The sequence below is a fragment of the Petaurus breviceps genome, unplaced genomic scaffold (assembly GCF_028583685.1).
Source record: "Petaurus breviceps papuanus isolate PSGF00001 unplaced genomic scaffold, PetGlider_PUasm1.0 90639, whole genome shotgun sequence".
NCBI classification, from domain to species: Eukaryota; Metazoa; Chordata; class Mammalia; order Diprotodontia; family Petauridae; genus Petaurus; species Petaurus breviceps.
In genome coordinates this window covers 4,705,473-4,722,295 of record NW_027187296.1, presented here as the reverse complement: position 1 = coordinate 4,722,295, position 16,823 = coordinate 4,705,473, and the positions used below count along the sequence as shown (strand labels likewise).

Genomic DNA, 16,823 nt, shown 5'->3' with positions numbered 1-16,823 from the left:
GGGGAGGTAAGGAGGTAGAAGAAAAGGAACAGTGACCCAAGATTATTACTGAAATTAGTGTCAAATTTCTGAGTCAAGAGAGAGACACAAATTTGTGCTAGTGAGTATAGTGAGTTGGCAGCATATGTGGAAAATTTTATAAGGTCTAAACTTCAGTTTCTTTATTATCATTATTATTATTAGTAGTAGTAGTGGTAATAGTATTAACAGTAATAGTAGTAGTAGTTTGAAGCATATTAACAGCTATAATTTTTATGCCACTTTAAGTTTTCTAAAATGCTTTGCACACATTATCTCATTTGATTCTCTCACTTCCAGGATCTTCTCTCCAGGAATGGCATTTCAGCTTAGAAAATGATTTTCTCATTGTTCTTTAAGACTTCTTCAGCATCAGGATAAATTTTATGCTACTATTACCTAATTTCAATTTCTGTATAGAATAAGGACATTTTGGAGATTGCTGGATCAATATTTTTTGACAGGTGAGTGACTTCTCTGCATAAATTGTGATAATTAAGGGCTTTCTAAATGTCTCCCCCCCCTTTCTCACAAACAGAACGTGCATTCTGTAAATGTGAGCTACCTAGAGAACATTATACAACTATTTAGATCACCAGTATGACAAGCTGTTATTCCCGCAAACCTTCAGGTGAGATAGTTGTCTAGAAAATCTTTTACATGATAGGTAAGTGAGAAACTCTTATAAATCCTAATACTTGACATATTAGTTCTAGGAATCACTGCCTAGAAAGCATTTATCCACATAGTTTTTACAGTATTTCATATGTGATAGTTATACTGTGGGAACCATTCTTCCTTCACAAATACAATTCAGAGTTGGCTTCTCATTCAAATAATTTTGGCAACAATACATAGGTAAAAGAATGGGAGTCCATTGAATGGGATACCATTGAATTTTAATGGCATTCCACTGAAATTGTGTACATGGACAATTTGGTAACTTGTGGGTCAACCATTCAGAGTGGATGTACTTGTGAAATATTGCTTTATAAGATAGAAATACATGGGAAAGAAGAACTTTATTACATTTTATCTTGTTCCACTGTGATCTTTTGTTCACAAGTGCACATTAATTTAGGGAAAAACATGTCTTACTTGGCTATGACACACAGAACTTGTGCATCTTTAAGTACTGCAACCTTGAAGTGCTAGGTTATGTCAGTTGTCCTTGTATATTGTCTCCTCCTATTAGAATGTAACCTCTCTGAGAGCAAGAACTCCTTATTTTTGTATTTGTATCTCCAGTATTTGGCTCATAGTAGGCATTTAAATGATTTTTACTTATTAATTCATATAAAATAGAGAAAGAAAAAAAGATATAGACAGGTAGATGAACTCTAAAAGAAAGAAAAATAGACTGAAGGAAAAATGTAGATTAGTACTCACAAAATTCTATAATTTCACTCTGTCTCTTTAAACTGACCATTCCTGAAAGTTATTTTCCAAGCCTTTTCATAGAATACAGGAGTAGTAAGAAAGGCGAATACTTCAGGGAAAATATTAAATTTAAAGTATTTAACTTACAGCAATGAGTTGGTAAGAATTATTCATCATAGCGATAAGCATGTTGAGTAGAACGACTAGAGAGATGACATTGTATGTTCCAAACATGGTGGCCCCAACAAATTCTGTAAATTCATGCTGTGCTTTGACATTGGTCACATACAAATTAATGAGCCCAAATATAGACCAAAATAGAGACTGAAGTGTCTCAAATAACCTGGGGAAGATAAAAGATCATAAAGAATATTTATTAGAACATCTTAAGAATAATATAAAGCTCTCTTTACATATATATATATACACACACACAAACACACACACAGCCATTTATACATACACATATATACATTTTCTTATGTTCATTTGATTAATTTAATGGTGTTATCAAGAGAATCATTATCTTAAGCAAATATTAATTAAAACTGAAATAAGAAAGAGAAAGGACATTGTAGTCAAACTTCCAGAAGAGAGATTCTAGTTCTTTCACAGATAAAACTTGTCCCTACTAATGAACCTTTGAATAGAGTGGCACATACTTATCTAGTCATGTCTGAAAAATTATGAGTTATGTAGTTATATTTTTGAGGAAATTAAGTTTATTCTTGTAATTTCTGTCTTGACTATCTTTTTCTCGGTCTCTAACTCTTCTCTGTCTCTGTCTATCTCTGTGTCTCTTTCTGTGTGTGTGTGTCCTTCCCTGTCTCCCTTTTAGACTGCAAAAAAATCATGTTGCTATCCATTTCCTATGCATGCAAGATGAAGCATGGACAAGTCTTACAAGGATCGGAAATCAAAATTTAAACAATTTCTTATTCAACTTTAACCCTTCAGGTCACATTAAAAAATTATTCTACATTGGAGTATGGTATAATGGATAGAGAGGCAGCCTTGGAGTGAGAATAACTTGGGTTCATGTCCCAATTCTGACACATATTGTCAGCGTGATGTGGTCAAGTTCCTTTTAACCTGTCACAATCCTGTCAAGCTCTCTAATATTGTAATTTGCTACAAAGTAGACCCTGATTTGCATAAGCAGAGTGCAGTTCCTCAACCTGGGACCTTATTATACATCAGAGAGACTTCCCCTTAAAAAACAAAAAGGCAAATAAGTAAACCCTACATGAATTTAGTGACCTTTTATGAAGAACAAATATTTCCCAATAAGCTTCTATCTCATTGAGATGGGATGAACAGACCATCTTCATAGCCCATCAATATCTGCCCTCAAAAATGATTTGTATTTCTATAGGACTTTGAAGTTTACAAAGCAGCAGTCACAGATGTAGAATTGGAAGGGGACCTGAGAGTTCATGTAGTTCAACCCCTTCATTTTGAAAATGAAGAAATTGGGTTAAGATGGTAAGTGATTTGCCAGAGGCACTTCAGGTAAAGTTTGAGTTAGGATTTGAATGCAGTCCAGGTCTAGTACTCTGCTAAGCCTTACAGCAACCCCTTGTGGAAGGGCAGAATTTTAAGCATCCTTATTTTATTGAGAGATAATCATGTACCAAGAGGAGAATTGATTTGTTCAAAGTCACACCACTAGAGTCAGAAACAGGATTTGCATTCATTTTTCCTGATTTTAAGGAGTCCTATGTCAGGATGCTTCTCAAGTAAGCAAATATTAAGAATTATTAATTATTTCCCCAAATCTATAACTCATAAGACAGCAAGTAAATCTTGCCTATTTTTTACTGGACTAAAATGTCTAATGATATTTGTTATTGTCGTTGTTGCCTTTTAACAATAACAGGGTAAACATTCCAATCTACTGGCTTAAGGAATTTATTATCTAAGGAAGTTTCAACTTTCAACTTCAAAGAGGCAAATCTGATTCTTGGAAATGAGTTAGTTGTTCCTATTAATTTTAATAACCGTTGACTAAAAGTTAACTGTCATTTGGACAATATTCGAACTCTCCCTATCTCCAGCATGGTCTCCTTTATCTACTTTGCCAAACACAGTTTTCTCACTGTTAATACACAAATACAAATCTTCAGCTTGTGTTTCTCCAACATAGACCAGTTCAGAAGGAGGTAGACATTAACTAAAACATGCTGCCTACTAAAGCTTCCATAATCCAACTGATGTAAGTATTTTAGTAAATGACTTTTAAATGTCAAATAAAAACAGTGCTACAAAATAAATGCTATTGTTATGGTTGGGAAGTATTTATTTACTCATACCTAAATTATTCCCGTCTGTCACATCAGCAATATTTAGAAACCTTCTGTAAAACATTCATTTGGATTTTTCAATTTGAATTGAAAAAGAAAAAATACTACATTCAAATTTCACAATTATCCCTTTATCTCATGTTTTCTTCCTGAGGTGTTCCCTTATTTTCCCCTATCTTTTAGCAAGATGAATTACTATTTAGATTTGTGTATCATCTCATTGACCTTAAAGATGTTTAGCAGATTCTTGAATTAAGCTTCTTGATCTTGGTGTTAACCTGATGTTTTGTCAAGTCAAACTATCTCCCACCTTCACCTTTAATTAAGATTTCAGTTTCCTGACTTTTCATCAAGATTGGATCTTGTGTCATTCCCAAACTAATTGAATAAATCAGTGCCCACAGATAAGGGATTAAAATAAATCTCAATAAGAAGTGCTTTCATGTGGAACTACTTTCATAGGAACTATTTTCAATCAGGGAACCATAAAAATGAAGAGGTTGCCCATAAAAAGGGTTAGGGTTGCTCTTGAGACCCCAAAATACCAACACGCCAGGTCCTGCTGAATGAATTTGACTCAAGTCTTCTCAGCCAAAGAAAAGTAAAGTTTATTAAAAGTTCGCTTGCATTAGGCACAGAGTAAGTCTGTGCTAGGTCATTCTATGGTGCTCTCACATACATGATGTGAGATGGGGTCTTATATACAGAAGGTTGTGGGAGAAATCTAGGGGTGGTCTAGAGAAAAAGTTTGGGGAGGGTCTTCAGAAGGAGTTAATGAGGTAAATGAGTGATTAAGGGTGGGGAGTTGCTGGTGGCTACCTGGAGCCAACAGAAAATGGTGGGCTAGGCCAGTTCAAGGGTGGTTTGATATTTTGATAGGTTCAAGGGTGTGAAGTAGATGGAAAATGGAGGGCTAGGCTAGCAACAGAGGTCTGGGCCCAGCCACAAAAAGCTTATGGCCTCATGCAAATGCCTCATCAAATGGGATGATTTAATTAGAGTTCAAGGGGTGTTCCCAGAGCCTGTACCTCATCACTAAGATTGTACTCAGATAAGAAATATAAACTCTCCCAGACAAGGTCATAACTTTCTTTCAACAGCTGATACCCCTTGTGTAAAGAATATACTCTGGTGTTTATGTCAAATTTTAAGGAGATAGTTTTCCCCTTACTAAGATAGCATTCAATTAATCCATTGTCTCTTATGGAAACTATTTCCTAAAGCCTTTTAACAATTAATTTGTTTTCTTGTTCAAATGAACACTAAAGGAAATAACAAAAATAATAATTTACTGGTTTTTCCCCATGAAGTAGCACATAGAACATAAAGTAACTTAAAAAGACACAGAAGTATTACTCTTCAGACATCAGTAATATGTGACATTGAAATACACATAGCAATATCCTCAGTTCTGTGGCATTTTAAACTCTAGTAGCCCAAACATAAGGGATAATCCCCTTCGCCAGTTATCCATGTTGGGCTTCTTAATTAAAGGTATTTGTCACAGCCCTCTTTCTGCATTATCCTTCTTCACAGCTTCCTCATCTCCCTTGGGTTTAATTATCATCAATGTGCCAGTGATTTGCAGATTTATATATCCCATCCCAGTTCTTCCCTGAGTGCCAACCCACACCACTGCTTGGTTGGTGGACATTTCAAATTGGATGGCCTTGAGATGCCTAAAACTCAACATATGCTAAACAGAACCTTCTATCTTTTCTCCCAAAACTCATCTCACTACCAAACTTCTATATTCCTGCCAAAGGCACTACACTTCCTCCAGGTTCCTCATATCCTTGATTGCTTGTTTTCTTCACTGCAAATATCTATTCAGTAGTTAAACCTTTCTGTTTTAACCGCTACATGTCTCACATATATACCCTGCCTCCTCACACAAATAAATGCTGCTTTAGATAGTTAGTATTTACATAATGTTTTAAGATTTAGAAATGTGTCATTTGATCATTACTACAACCCTATGAAGTAGGTGTTATTTTCACCCCTATTTTACAGATGAGGAAACTGAGGCAGTTGGAAGTTAAGTGAATTGCCCAGGGTCACATCATATTTTTATTCAGGTCTCTTTTATTCGAGGTTCTCAGCTCTATAATGTTCAAGCCCTCAATGCCTTTAAACTAATCTATAATCTATTTCATTGGTCACTTAATTGATTTTTTCTGCTTCATCTTCCACATCTTTTTATCCTCTATAATGCTACCAAAGTGATATTCCTTAAGCACAGATCTGGTCATGAATTGATCAAGGAATCATTTATTAGGCACATGCTGTATGGCAAGGATTCTTCTGGGCACTCATGAGAGAATTTTTTAAAAAATGAAATAATTTTTACTCCCATGTCTCTCTTACTCAGTAAAGCCTAGTGGTTTCTTATTGTCTTTAAGAAAAAAGGAAAAACTTCTCTGTCTAGCTTTTCAAGCCCTTCATAATCTGATTCCAATCTCTTTGTTCATTACTCTTCTTTGTATACTACTCATTCTCTCAGGCTCATCTTCATGACTGAGATAAACTTGTCTCTTTTCAATTCCATTTCTGTGCCTTCTCATAGGTGATGAACTCTCTTGAATTCCTTCACTCCTCATCTCTCCCAAAAGGATCTTTCTTCCTTCAAGACATAGCTCAAGCACTACTTTCTACATACATAATAACTTTTCTGATTCCTCCAATTCCTTCTGTCCTCTAAACTACTTTATATTTAACTATGTTTAATTTATGTTTAGTTACTCTTTGTCTATTTAATCATTACATAGTTACAAAATGTACTGTTGTTTTTCCTTAAGTTAGAATGCTAGCTCCTTGGAAGTAGGTATGTTTCATTATTTGTCTTTCTATCTCCATTGTCTAATGTAGTTCTTGATACAGATTAGGTTCTTACTATATACTTCTTGATTGAGAGAACAATTGCTATAGGGCTATGAGTTTAAGTAAAATAACTCTCACAAAGTCCAAATACTTTCCACTAGGAAGGCATATTTTCCCTTAAGGTCCCACCCAGAGCCTACTTATTGGGAACTGTGGATGGAGTAAATACGATGATTTATGGGGATCTGATTTCCCTGGGTGGTCTTCCATCCTTTCTAAGTTTCCATTGAAAGGTCGATGGAAGCAGTGGGGAGTATGGGTTGCTATATACAGAAACATTCACAGCAGTGAAAAGGAATAGCTGTTAAGAGAACAAAAAATAATTTAAAATGGAGACAGAAGAATTACCTATGTCATGCTGTCTGGGGATATTTGGTGTAGGAGACCGAAGGGCTTCACTGTATAGTATATTAAAACAGTTGACAGAAAGGATAATAATGTCATCATGAATATGTTGTGTTTTTTATTTTTCAGTATGCTGGGATGAGTAAGACACACAAGTAAGCAATGTATTTTAAATATGTTTCTAGAAAATGAATAATATTAGTTATCCAGGCAATAGAGTATAAGGATAACTGGTTCTGGGGCCCAAATGAATGCATATGTTAGTTCACAGACTTTCAGAATGACAAGAGGGCCTCAGAAGGAATCTCTGAGGCATTTAGGTGGTGCAATAGATAGAGTGCTGGGTCTGGGGTCAGAAAAAAATATGAGTTCAAATATGGGCTCAGACATTTGCTACCTGTGTGACCCTGGGCAAGTCACTTAATCCCTGTTTACTTCAATTTTCTCATCTATAGAATGCAAATAATAATACCTCTACCACCCCATGCCCTCCCCACCTCATTCCCCACCTTGCAAGGATCAAATAAGATCTTATAAAGCTATTAGCACAGTGCTTAGAAATGATATTTCCCCCTCAAAATAGCAATTCACATACTGTGTAATGAGGGATTGCTATCTGAATCAGTCTGTATGTGGCATGACGTGAACCCCTATCCAAGATGCAATTCCTGTCTCATCATTCCCATTCTGTCACAGTTGCTGTAGATTTCTTAACTTCCAGATATGACAATGTACCAACATTGCACTGAGCTCCCCACCAACAGAAATGTCCATGGAACTTACGTGGAAAAGGCATTGTTCTGTTTCTCACACCGTATTCCTTTGCAATTTGTTCCTTTTGTTTCTTCATAATAAAAGTACAACTGATTCAAGCCATTTGCAAAAGCTAGCAATACAAGACAATAAATGAACAGAAACTTCAAAATGTCTAGGAGCATTCTTCCGAGAGAGATCTGCAGAGGTCCCAGGTGAGAATTGGCAGTAAATAGTGAGATCAAACGCAGAGAACTGAAGATGTTTGCAATAGCAAATAAAGCCTCTGCCACCAAAGTGGGGTGCCACATATCCCAAGATTCTCGGGGGTTGAGTGCACTATACTGGAGAGAATAGAAAAGAAGAAAAGAGTGTAAACAGTATCTTCTTAGTATATTTGCATAGCTACATGTATATGTAAATGTCAGCTCTGTGTTATTTCTGTTTTAGCATCTCTAGCACAATCTTTCATTTCTTTTTTTTTTTTGAGGTAGGAAGGCAAGGCAGTTGGGGTTAAGTGACTTGCCCAAGATCACACAGCTATAAAGTGCCAAGTGTTTGAGGCTGGCTTTGAAATAAGGTTCTCCTGACTCCAGAGCCAATGTTTTATTCACTTTGCCACAATCCTTCATTTTGACATCTCCTCCATGTTTGCAATGATATTAATCTGATCCAGAATAAACTGGTTTCTAATTACTTTTGTGCCACACTATAATCTGGATAAAGCATCTCACAGTGGTTTATAATTTTCTGACTGTGGCATTAGTATCTTTGTTCATGTGTAAACTGTATTTATCTCCATAACACTGAGATTAGGGCATTGGAGGTTTCTAATTCCTTTCAAGTATGACTGAAGATGTTGACTAATAGTGACAGCCTAAGGGAGTGGGCCATTGATGGGAATGCCATAGAAAACAAAGATTTGTGTTAGGGGGAAAAATCCATGCACTGTTTTAATGATATATAAAAAACTCAATGAATTAATTTGTGATATATGAAATAAAAATATTTAAGTAAATAAATACATTTCCAATTTTGAGCTGAAATTTCAACCGTCTTGGAAACAGTCCTGACTGACATGAGCTCACAATGCATATATATATATATATATATATATATATATATATATATATATATATATATACACATATACATTTATAGTGAAGCTATAAAGAGAAAAGATAGCAGAAGTAGGAGTGGAATGCATACTAATTATAATACTATGCATTAGAAAAACACTAAAAAAGTAGCTCAGCTTTCAGATTCATTGCGCTCAGATTTATGACCAGTCTTATATCCAAGGAACTGAATATAAAACATATTGTCCTCTTCTGGGTAGGTAAGTGGGGAACCAGAGGTATGGAATTGTCTTGTCACGAAATTTTTTTTTTGGTTTATTTTCTGTAGGGGTGGGGACTCAAGATGGACATATATTAGAAAATGGCTGTGGTGTCAAAAAGGCATCAACAATATTTGAAAATTAATAACTATATGTCAGCAAGCAAGTAACCTGCTGAGTGAGTTACACAATTGTCCAAACCAGTTGATTTCTGCTTGCGAATGATGGATGAGGTGCATTTGTCTGGAAACTCTTTAACTGAGTTGAATTTTTGGGTAGTGTACTTTTGTCATTTTTGTAAAGCCTGACTTGCACAATGACTCAGAAAACAGCAATAAAAAGCAAACTTAGAGCAAAGTCACAATTGACTTTGCTTTGTCAAAGCAATAGCAAGCTTATGGTCATAAAAGAACAAGGGAGAAAAAAAATATTCATTTCCCCTACATCTTTTAGCTAAACTTGTTTCTTTTACTAAAGAACACTAATGTGCTTCACTACTGGGGGAGGGGGAGCAAGAGGGAGGCCGGGATAAGCACTAGAGAAGACATTGGATTCTGTTCTTGCTCACAACTGTCATTTAAAAAACAACAGATCCCGATAATAGGATTCTTGTTTGTAATAAGGTCAGAATGCACACAGATCCATTTTTGGATCAGTCTGAAGTCTTCTTTTTGTACATTTTCCACCAGATGGTGTTACCAATATTAGCCAATTAATTGTCACTGAGGCTGGTAAATAGTGATAGCTATCCTCTTACCAAAAGAGAATCTTAGGAATAGAAGGGGTTTCCTTTCTACTAAGGCAAAGAAAGCAGGGAGAATATGTACAGAAGGGGCTCCTTTTATATCTATGGAAAACTCTTCTTTTACTTGTAATTCTGAAATTATCACTAAAGTGAAATGTTTCCTCTCTAATTTTATCTGCAGATAGTGGTTCTTAAGAGGTCCCACATGCAGCCTGTTTAAATAATTTAATGTAGGAAGAAATAAAAACAGCAAAAATTTTTCTTACTATTTTATCCTGAAGTATATGTAAACCTGACTCTTACCCAAGCTGGGTGAAGAAGGGGAAGTTTTAAATTTCATGTTGTATATAAAACATGATTCTGGATTGAGGGAGAGAATGCTGCCCTGACCCTGTAAGACTGTGTGAGGGGATGAGAATTTGGGAGAAGAGAGAGATTCTTTATTTGTGTTTTGAAAGAAAAAACAAATGGTTCCAAACTGTTTTGGTTACTAACTTCAGAGAGAGAGACAGAGAGACAGAGACAGAGAAACAGAGAGAGAGACAGAGACAGAGAGACAGACAGAGACAGAGACAGAGAGATACACACAGAGAGAGAAAAACAGAGAGACATAGAGACACAGAGAGACAGATAGAGAGAGAGACATAGAGACAGAGAGAGACATAGAGACAGAGAGAGAGACATAGAGACAGAGAGAGAGAGAGAGAGAGAGAGAGAGAGAGAGAGAGAGAAAGAGAGGGGAAAGGAATGAAAAGGAAGCTGGCTCCTCAACATATCCATGATTTTTAGCTGGCTTCCCAAGATATTTTTGAGGAATTTTCTCTTGGGTGAAATTAAGGTGTTTCTCCTTGGTTGAGTAATAATCTAAAGAGATTTTCACTCTTGTCTATTTTCTGGTATATTCTAATCTATAGAACTTCTATGAGTTCTATTTACCATCTTCTTGGATAAATGGATTTACTCATTTACAATATTATTATATGCAACTTGCACTTGATGGAAAGGAGTCACAGCAGTAGGTAAAAGCTTGGGTTCCCCTCCCCCTTTAAGAGACAGAAACCAGGGAAGCTAATAATTTTATTTTTTTCTTTTGAATCTAAAAATTCATGTTCCTAGACCAGTAATATTTAGGGTGGAAGATAGAATTCTATTCTGATAGCCTCTTTTTAGGAGGAGAATATGATAACCGCCCCCTCTTATAATCAGTTCTCTTCTTTTCTCAAGAATTGGTCTCCATTGAAGAGAGATGGCCAAATTTCCAGAGGCATATATCTCTGTGCTTCCCCATGAATCACATTTAGACAATCTAGATGGACATATATAACAAATAATGGGCAGAACATACTGTACCCATGCTTGGACCATGATTGTCCAAACAGTCAAACTATCTGCCTAATTTTCTGCTTTCAGTTCCAAGGGTGAGATTTCTCCAGTTTTCCAAACCTTATTTCTATATCTCCCCTCCAAACAGAGCCTCTTTTTGTTTTGTTTTGTAGTCATTCATGTCAACCGATAAGTGTATGCCAAATCTGAGCCTTGTTGTTCTTCATTTGTGGGGTTATCTGACCAAAAATAAAACCAAAACAGAGATCTTTCTCCCTCTATCCTCCATTCTCTCATCTCATTATTGGTTGTGTTCCAATTCGTGCTCAACTGCTTTCTTTGGGAAGGGGAAAGGGCTTTCAGTGCAGGCCTCTCTCCAGGACCACCTGTAGCTCTGTGCTTCCATGTGGTGTTAACTCCTTCCCTCAGGGACTTTTACAGATCCAGCACCAGCTCCTCTCCAAGTCCATGTCTGGCCTGCTCCCATTTTTAGTATGACTGTATTTCCTATTACACAGAAGCAGCTCCCTTTTTAAGCATATCATGGGAGTCTCCTTTGTTCAGGGTAGCAAGGTACTTATGAACCTCTCCTTATTCATACCCACTATATTATTGTGTTGTTGTTATTCAGTCATTTTCAGTCATGTCTATATTTTCATGATCCAATTTGGAGTTTTCTTTTTTTTTTTTAAAGCAATCAGGGTTAAGTAACTTGCTCAAGGTTATACAGCCAGTTATTTCTGGGTGTGGTGCTGAGTATCGGAGCCCAGATTTGATCCCCAGGTCATCCTGACACTGGAGTTGGTGCTCTTACTTGCTGAGCCACCTGGCTGCCCCTAAGCAATTGGGGTTAAGTAACTTGCTCAAGGTTACACAGCCAGTTATTTCTAGGTGGGTGCTAAGTGTCTGAGCCCGGGATTCGATCCCCAGGTCATCCTGACACTGGAGTCGGTGCTCTTACTCGCTGTGCTACCTGGCCACCCCAATTTGGAGTTTTCTTGGCAAAAATACTGTAGGAGTTTGCCATTTTCTTCTCCAACTCATTTACAGATGAAGAAATGGAGGCAAACAGGGTTAAATGACTAGCCCAGGGTCATACAGCTAATAAGTCTCTGAAGCCAGATTTCAACTCAGGAAGAAGAGTTTTCCTGACTCCACACCCAGCACTCAATTCACTGCACCACCTAGCTGTTCCTAGGGTTTCTTATGTAGTACTTCTTTAAAGTTACATAATAATTAACATTATTAACATGATCTTCCTATTATTTAAGTTCTTTCATTTTAAGAAATTTGCCTTTTTCTCTCTTCTTCCAACTCATTCATTTTATTTTAAGTATGTAGGTATAGATTCTCTTACATAAATTAGCCCAACTCTTCCATCTTCAATTTAAGCTGTTTGTATATGTACAGATTCTTTATGCAATTAACAACAAAAATAATAGTTATAATTTATATTGAGCTATAAGATTTGCAAAATGCTTTACAAGTATTATCTTATTTTATCCTTAAAACAACACAGAACTATCAGTACTATTATGATCTCCACTTTCCAGATAAGAAAACTGAGCTAGACAGAGGTTAAGTGGCTTGCCCAGTATTTTGAAATCCCTCTTAATTGGACTCTGACCTCTAATACAAAGGATTGGGCTCCATTTATAATAATCCCTGTGATTTGTTTTCTTGCCCCACCCAAGATTTCCTCTGGATACACCTGATGTGGGCTTGTGACTTTCTCTCCACAAATGCTTTTAATTCTTCTGTAAGCATCCAAACTGAAAAAAAGATATAGGATACAATAAATTTTATCTAACCCAGCACAAAGTCAGAAGGGGTTCATGTCTGAGACTCTCAATTATCCTCCCTTTTTTGGAGGGTATCAAAAAGTCTTCCCCTTAGGTCTAGCTCACCTTCCATTTGAACCTATAAAAGAATCAGGGTTTTAATCCCCAAATGGATGAGACTTGGTTGTTCCACAGAGCATATTTCCCTGTTGTACTCATCCTTTGCTCTCTTGGGGTCTATAAAAATGGTTCAGTTTTCAGACCTTTTTTTCTAAGTTCAGATGAGGCCAGGAATCTCCATTTCTTCTCCCCTTTCTCACTAAGGCACCAAATTCCCTTTCTTTATCTCTTATTGAAGTTTGCTTCTCTATTGCCATATCTCTATGTGGCACTTGTTGCTAGATGCGTGTGGTTCTCTGGAGAGAGGGGTCATGGATGTTCAGGCTTTTCTATAAGTCCACATATAGTCTGGAATATCTTTGTTGTATGTGTGTGTGTGTACGTACGTGAATGTGTGTTTGCATGTACATGTGTTTGTGTGCATGAGTTCGCACACATGTATGTGTATGTATTTATGCCTTTGTTTCCTCTATCTCCTTTGGCATCCTCTGTGTCTCTCTTAGTTTGTGTCTGAATCCATATTTTTTTTAAAAAATATTCACAAACAAACAATTCAGCTAGACAAATTCTGTCGTTGCCATGATGTCCACTCAAAGATACTCACTGCTGATACAACTTTGAAGCTGTGGACTTGAGTTAGGGTAGGAAAAAAAGGAGTAAAGAGGACCGAGAAAAACAAAAATCCTGCCTTGTGCAGAGAAGTTACATCTCATCGAGAAGATAATGGGGCAGGGGAAAAGGTTTACCTCTTACTTCTTGGTATGTTTCTAAAGCTTTATATTTAGTAGACATTTATAAATCGATTTTTTTTGGCCTTCATTGACTAAAGATAATTGATAGCATTTTGTTTTCCAAGCTAAATGATTTCATGTTTTGTTATACTAGGCCAAACCCTGCCCTATGGTGCTTAAACTTGATCTAACTCATGATCTTTTATCATATGGACAAAACCCTTTCTCCATCTACACTTATCAGTATGCTGAGGATACTAGGTACTACCTGTATTGCTACTTTATGTCTGTATTTCCAAACCTGCAACAGACAAACAGGGAGGATGTTAAATCAAATAGCTAAAAATTGCATCTCTATCTGCCACAGACCCAAAGATGAGCTAAGAAAATCACATTACTTGGTAGAATACACTAGTCTCTGTGTCTGTGAAAAAGAAAAAGCAATGTTTGCTCCCAAACTAGATGATTGGAATTTATAGGATTAATAGTACCTAATTCTCTAGAAGAAACAGGTTATATAAGCCAAATCATTACTGATTACTGCTAGAACAATCTTTGTTAACACAGTATTCCTTTTTAAATTTTGAAATTTGAATCAAAGTGTATAAGGGAAGGCAGACAAGAATCATGCTCAGGATGATTCTCCCAGTGATGGGGAACTGGAATAGGAGAATTAGCACTGACACTACTGGTTTGGACTATATGCACTCTGAGATCCCTTCCAACTGTGAGATTGTAATAGTATGATTAGCTGTGTGACCACAGGGAAGCTGTTATCAGATCCCTAAGTCTTGGTTTTCTCATCTGTAAAATGGGAATAATAATAATTACATAAATTTGCTGTGAGAAAAGGGCTTTGTAGGTGAATGTAACATTATTATTATCATGCTTTGTCTGCCATGATGTTGAATATAAACATTATGAGTAAAAACACTTCAAAGATAGAAAAGAAGGAAAGAGCTTCAAAGAGGAATCAGCATAATAAGGTTAACAAAATATGCATGAACAGTTCAACAGTGTCTCAAGGCAATAACAAACTCAGGATTAACTAACACCTCTGCAGAAATCAGGGAAAGGGGGACCAAATAATTAAAACATTCCATTTATGGAAAGAAATAGTATCTTAGAACCACATTTCAAAACAAGTCCACGCACTGCAAAATGCAAATGAATCAAGATAGCCTGGCATGCATCCCAAAGCCCACTAGTTCTGCAAGCCAAGATTTATGAGCACATTGAAACCTGAGGCATTTTTTGTACTCACACTTTGTCTATAAATCATCTGGATGTTTTATACCACAATATGTACCACTGTATCAGGGTTCAGTTTATAATTTCTACCTCCTATAAGGCATGATCTAAGGAAAAGTCTAGAATGAGTTAACAAAAGTGAGAAGCAGTTCCTGGCAGGTGGACCTTGCATGACTAAATCCATGTACCTGAAAAGGTGAGGCTTTTGGCTTGCATGAGCTCAGTAATTCTGAGTTGCTCTATGGCTATAGCACCAATATGGTGACCCTTCTGTGAGTGAATGCCTCCATGTTGTCTAGGGAGACCTAGTCAATTCAGAAACAGCTCAGATCAAACATTTATACTGATCAAAAAGAATGAGGAAAGAGACAGACAGACAGAGACAGAGAGAAAGAGGGAGAGACAGAGACAGAGAGACAGAAAAAGAGACAGAGACTGAAAGAGATCAAGACAGAGAGACAGAGATGGAGATAGACAAAGATAAAGACTGACAGAGACTGAGACAGAGATAGAGACAGAGAAAGAGAGAGAGAGACAGAGACAGACACACGCACAGACATATACTCACACACACAGCTAGAGATATAAAGAGAAAAAAGACAGAAACAAGGAGAAACAGAGAAGAAGAGAGACAGAGAAAAAAAGAAAGATAGAGACAGAGACAGAAACTGCCTCCTGGACAAACTGTGAATGCCTTTCTAATGGAAACAAACAGCAGTCCTTCCAAGCATGGAAGACCCTTCTTCTCTAATAGGGTCACTGGTCACCAGAAACTAGAATGAAACATGGAAGGACAAAGAGAGGATTAACAGGAAAGTATGAGAGAGGTAGCCTGTGTGGGACCCCTGTTGAAAGCAAGCTGTTTTTCTTTTTGCTTTTCGAATGCCAAAATAATCACATCAAAAGATATCTCCCCAAAAGCACAGTCTAGTGTGTTGTCCTACATGATTAACAAGGGTAAAATGGCTAAAAAATTTGCCACAAATATAATTAATCATAAGAACTTCTGAAAAAAATACTTCATACTTATTTATCCTATAGGATGTCTGCAGCCTTATAGTCTATTTTATATTGACTCCCTGTTATTTAGAACATTCATAAGTGGATAGGATACTGGGCTTATTTTTTCATTAGTAGAAGGAAGTCCTAGATAAAGAAATTCCCTCTACTGATGAAGTTTGGCAGGTGTTCTGCAACTCACTGGGCATCTAGTTGGCACAGTAGATGGAGTGCCAGACCTGGATTCAGGAAGACTGATTGTTGTAAGTTCAAATCCTGCTTCAGATACTTCTTAGCTGTGTGACCTGGGGCAATTCACTTAGCCCTATTTTTCTCAGTTTCCTCATTTGTAAAATGAGTGGAGCAGGGAATGGCAAACTACTCCACTATCTTTGCCAATAAAAGACCAAATGGGGTCCAGAAGAGTTGGACATGACTGAACATCAACTGTAACTCACAGTCCTAGAGAGCTGCCTAAAGCACTAATAGATTAAATTATTTGACCAGAGTCACACAGCCAGTATGTCAGAAATGAGACTCAAACTCAGATCTTGCTGGGTTTGAAGTCAGTTCTTCATCTGGCATTCCATATTGCTTATGTTGATCATTTATCAATGAGTAATTTCATGTTTATATGTTTGTAGGCCTTTTATTAATTTCCTTTTGTGTGGGGAGGTGAGGTGGGTAAGGGGAAGGTAGGAGATGATGGTGAAGTCAAGGGAAAAATTCTTGAGTGTAATAAAACAAAAGGTGGGTATAATAAATATTTAATATAGAAAGGATTGCGTAGCCTTCCTAATAGAAGCTAGACAGAAATACAATGTATAAAAGAAATTTTCATAGCTGTCAATCTAC

General features: G+C 36.7%; 1 protein-coding gene across 1 annotated transcript in view; it reads right to left on the bottom strand.

Annotated features, from left to right (window-relative positions):
* Window positions 1-16,823, bottom strand: part of TRPC4 (transient receptor potential cation channel subfamily C member 4) — a 282,270-nt gene that overhangs the window by 29,913 nt on the left and 235,534 nt on the right. The window contains exons 6-7 of the mRNA XM_069064634.1: window positions 7,710-8,023; window positions 1,546-1,741 (exon numbers count right to left, since the gene is read on the bottom strand). Coding sequence (XP_068920735.1) covers window positions 1,546-1,741; window positions 7,710-8,023 — 510 coding nt within the window. The remainder of the gene's footprint in view (window positions 1-1,545; window positions 1,742-7,709; window positions 8,024-16,823) is intronic.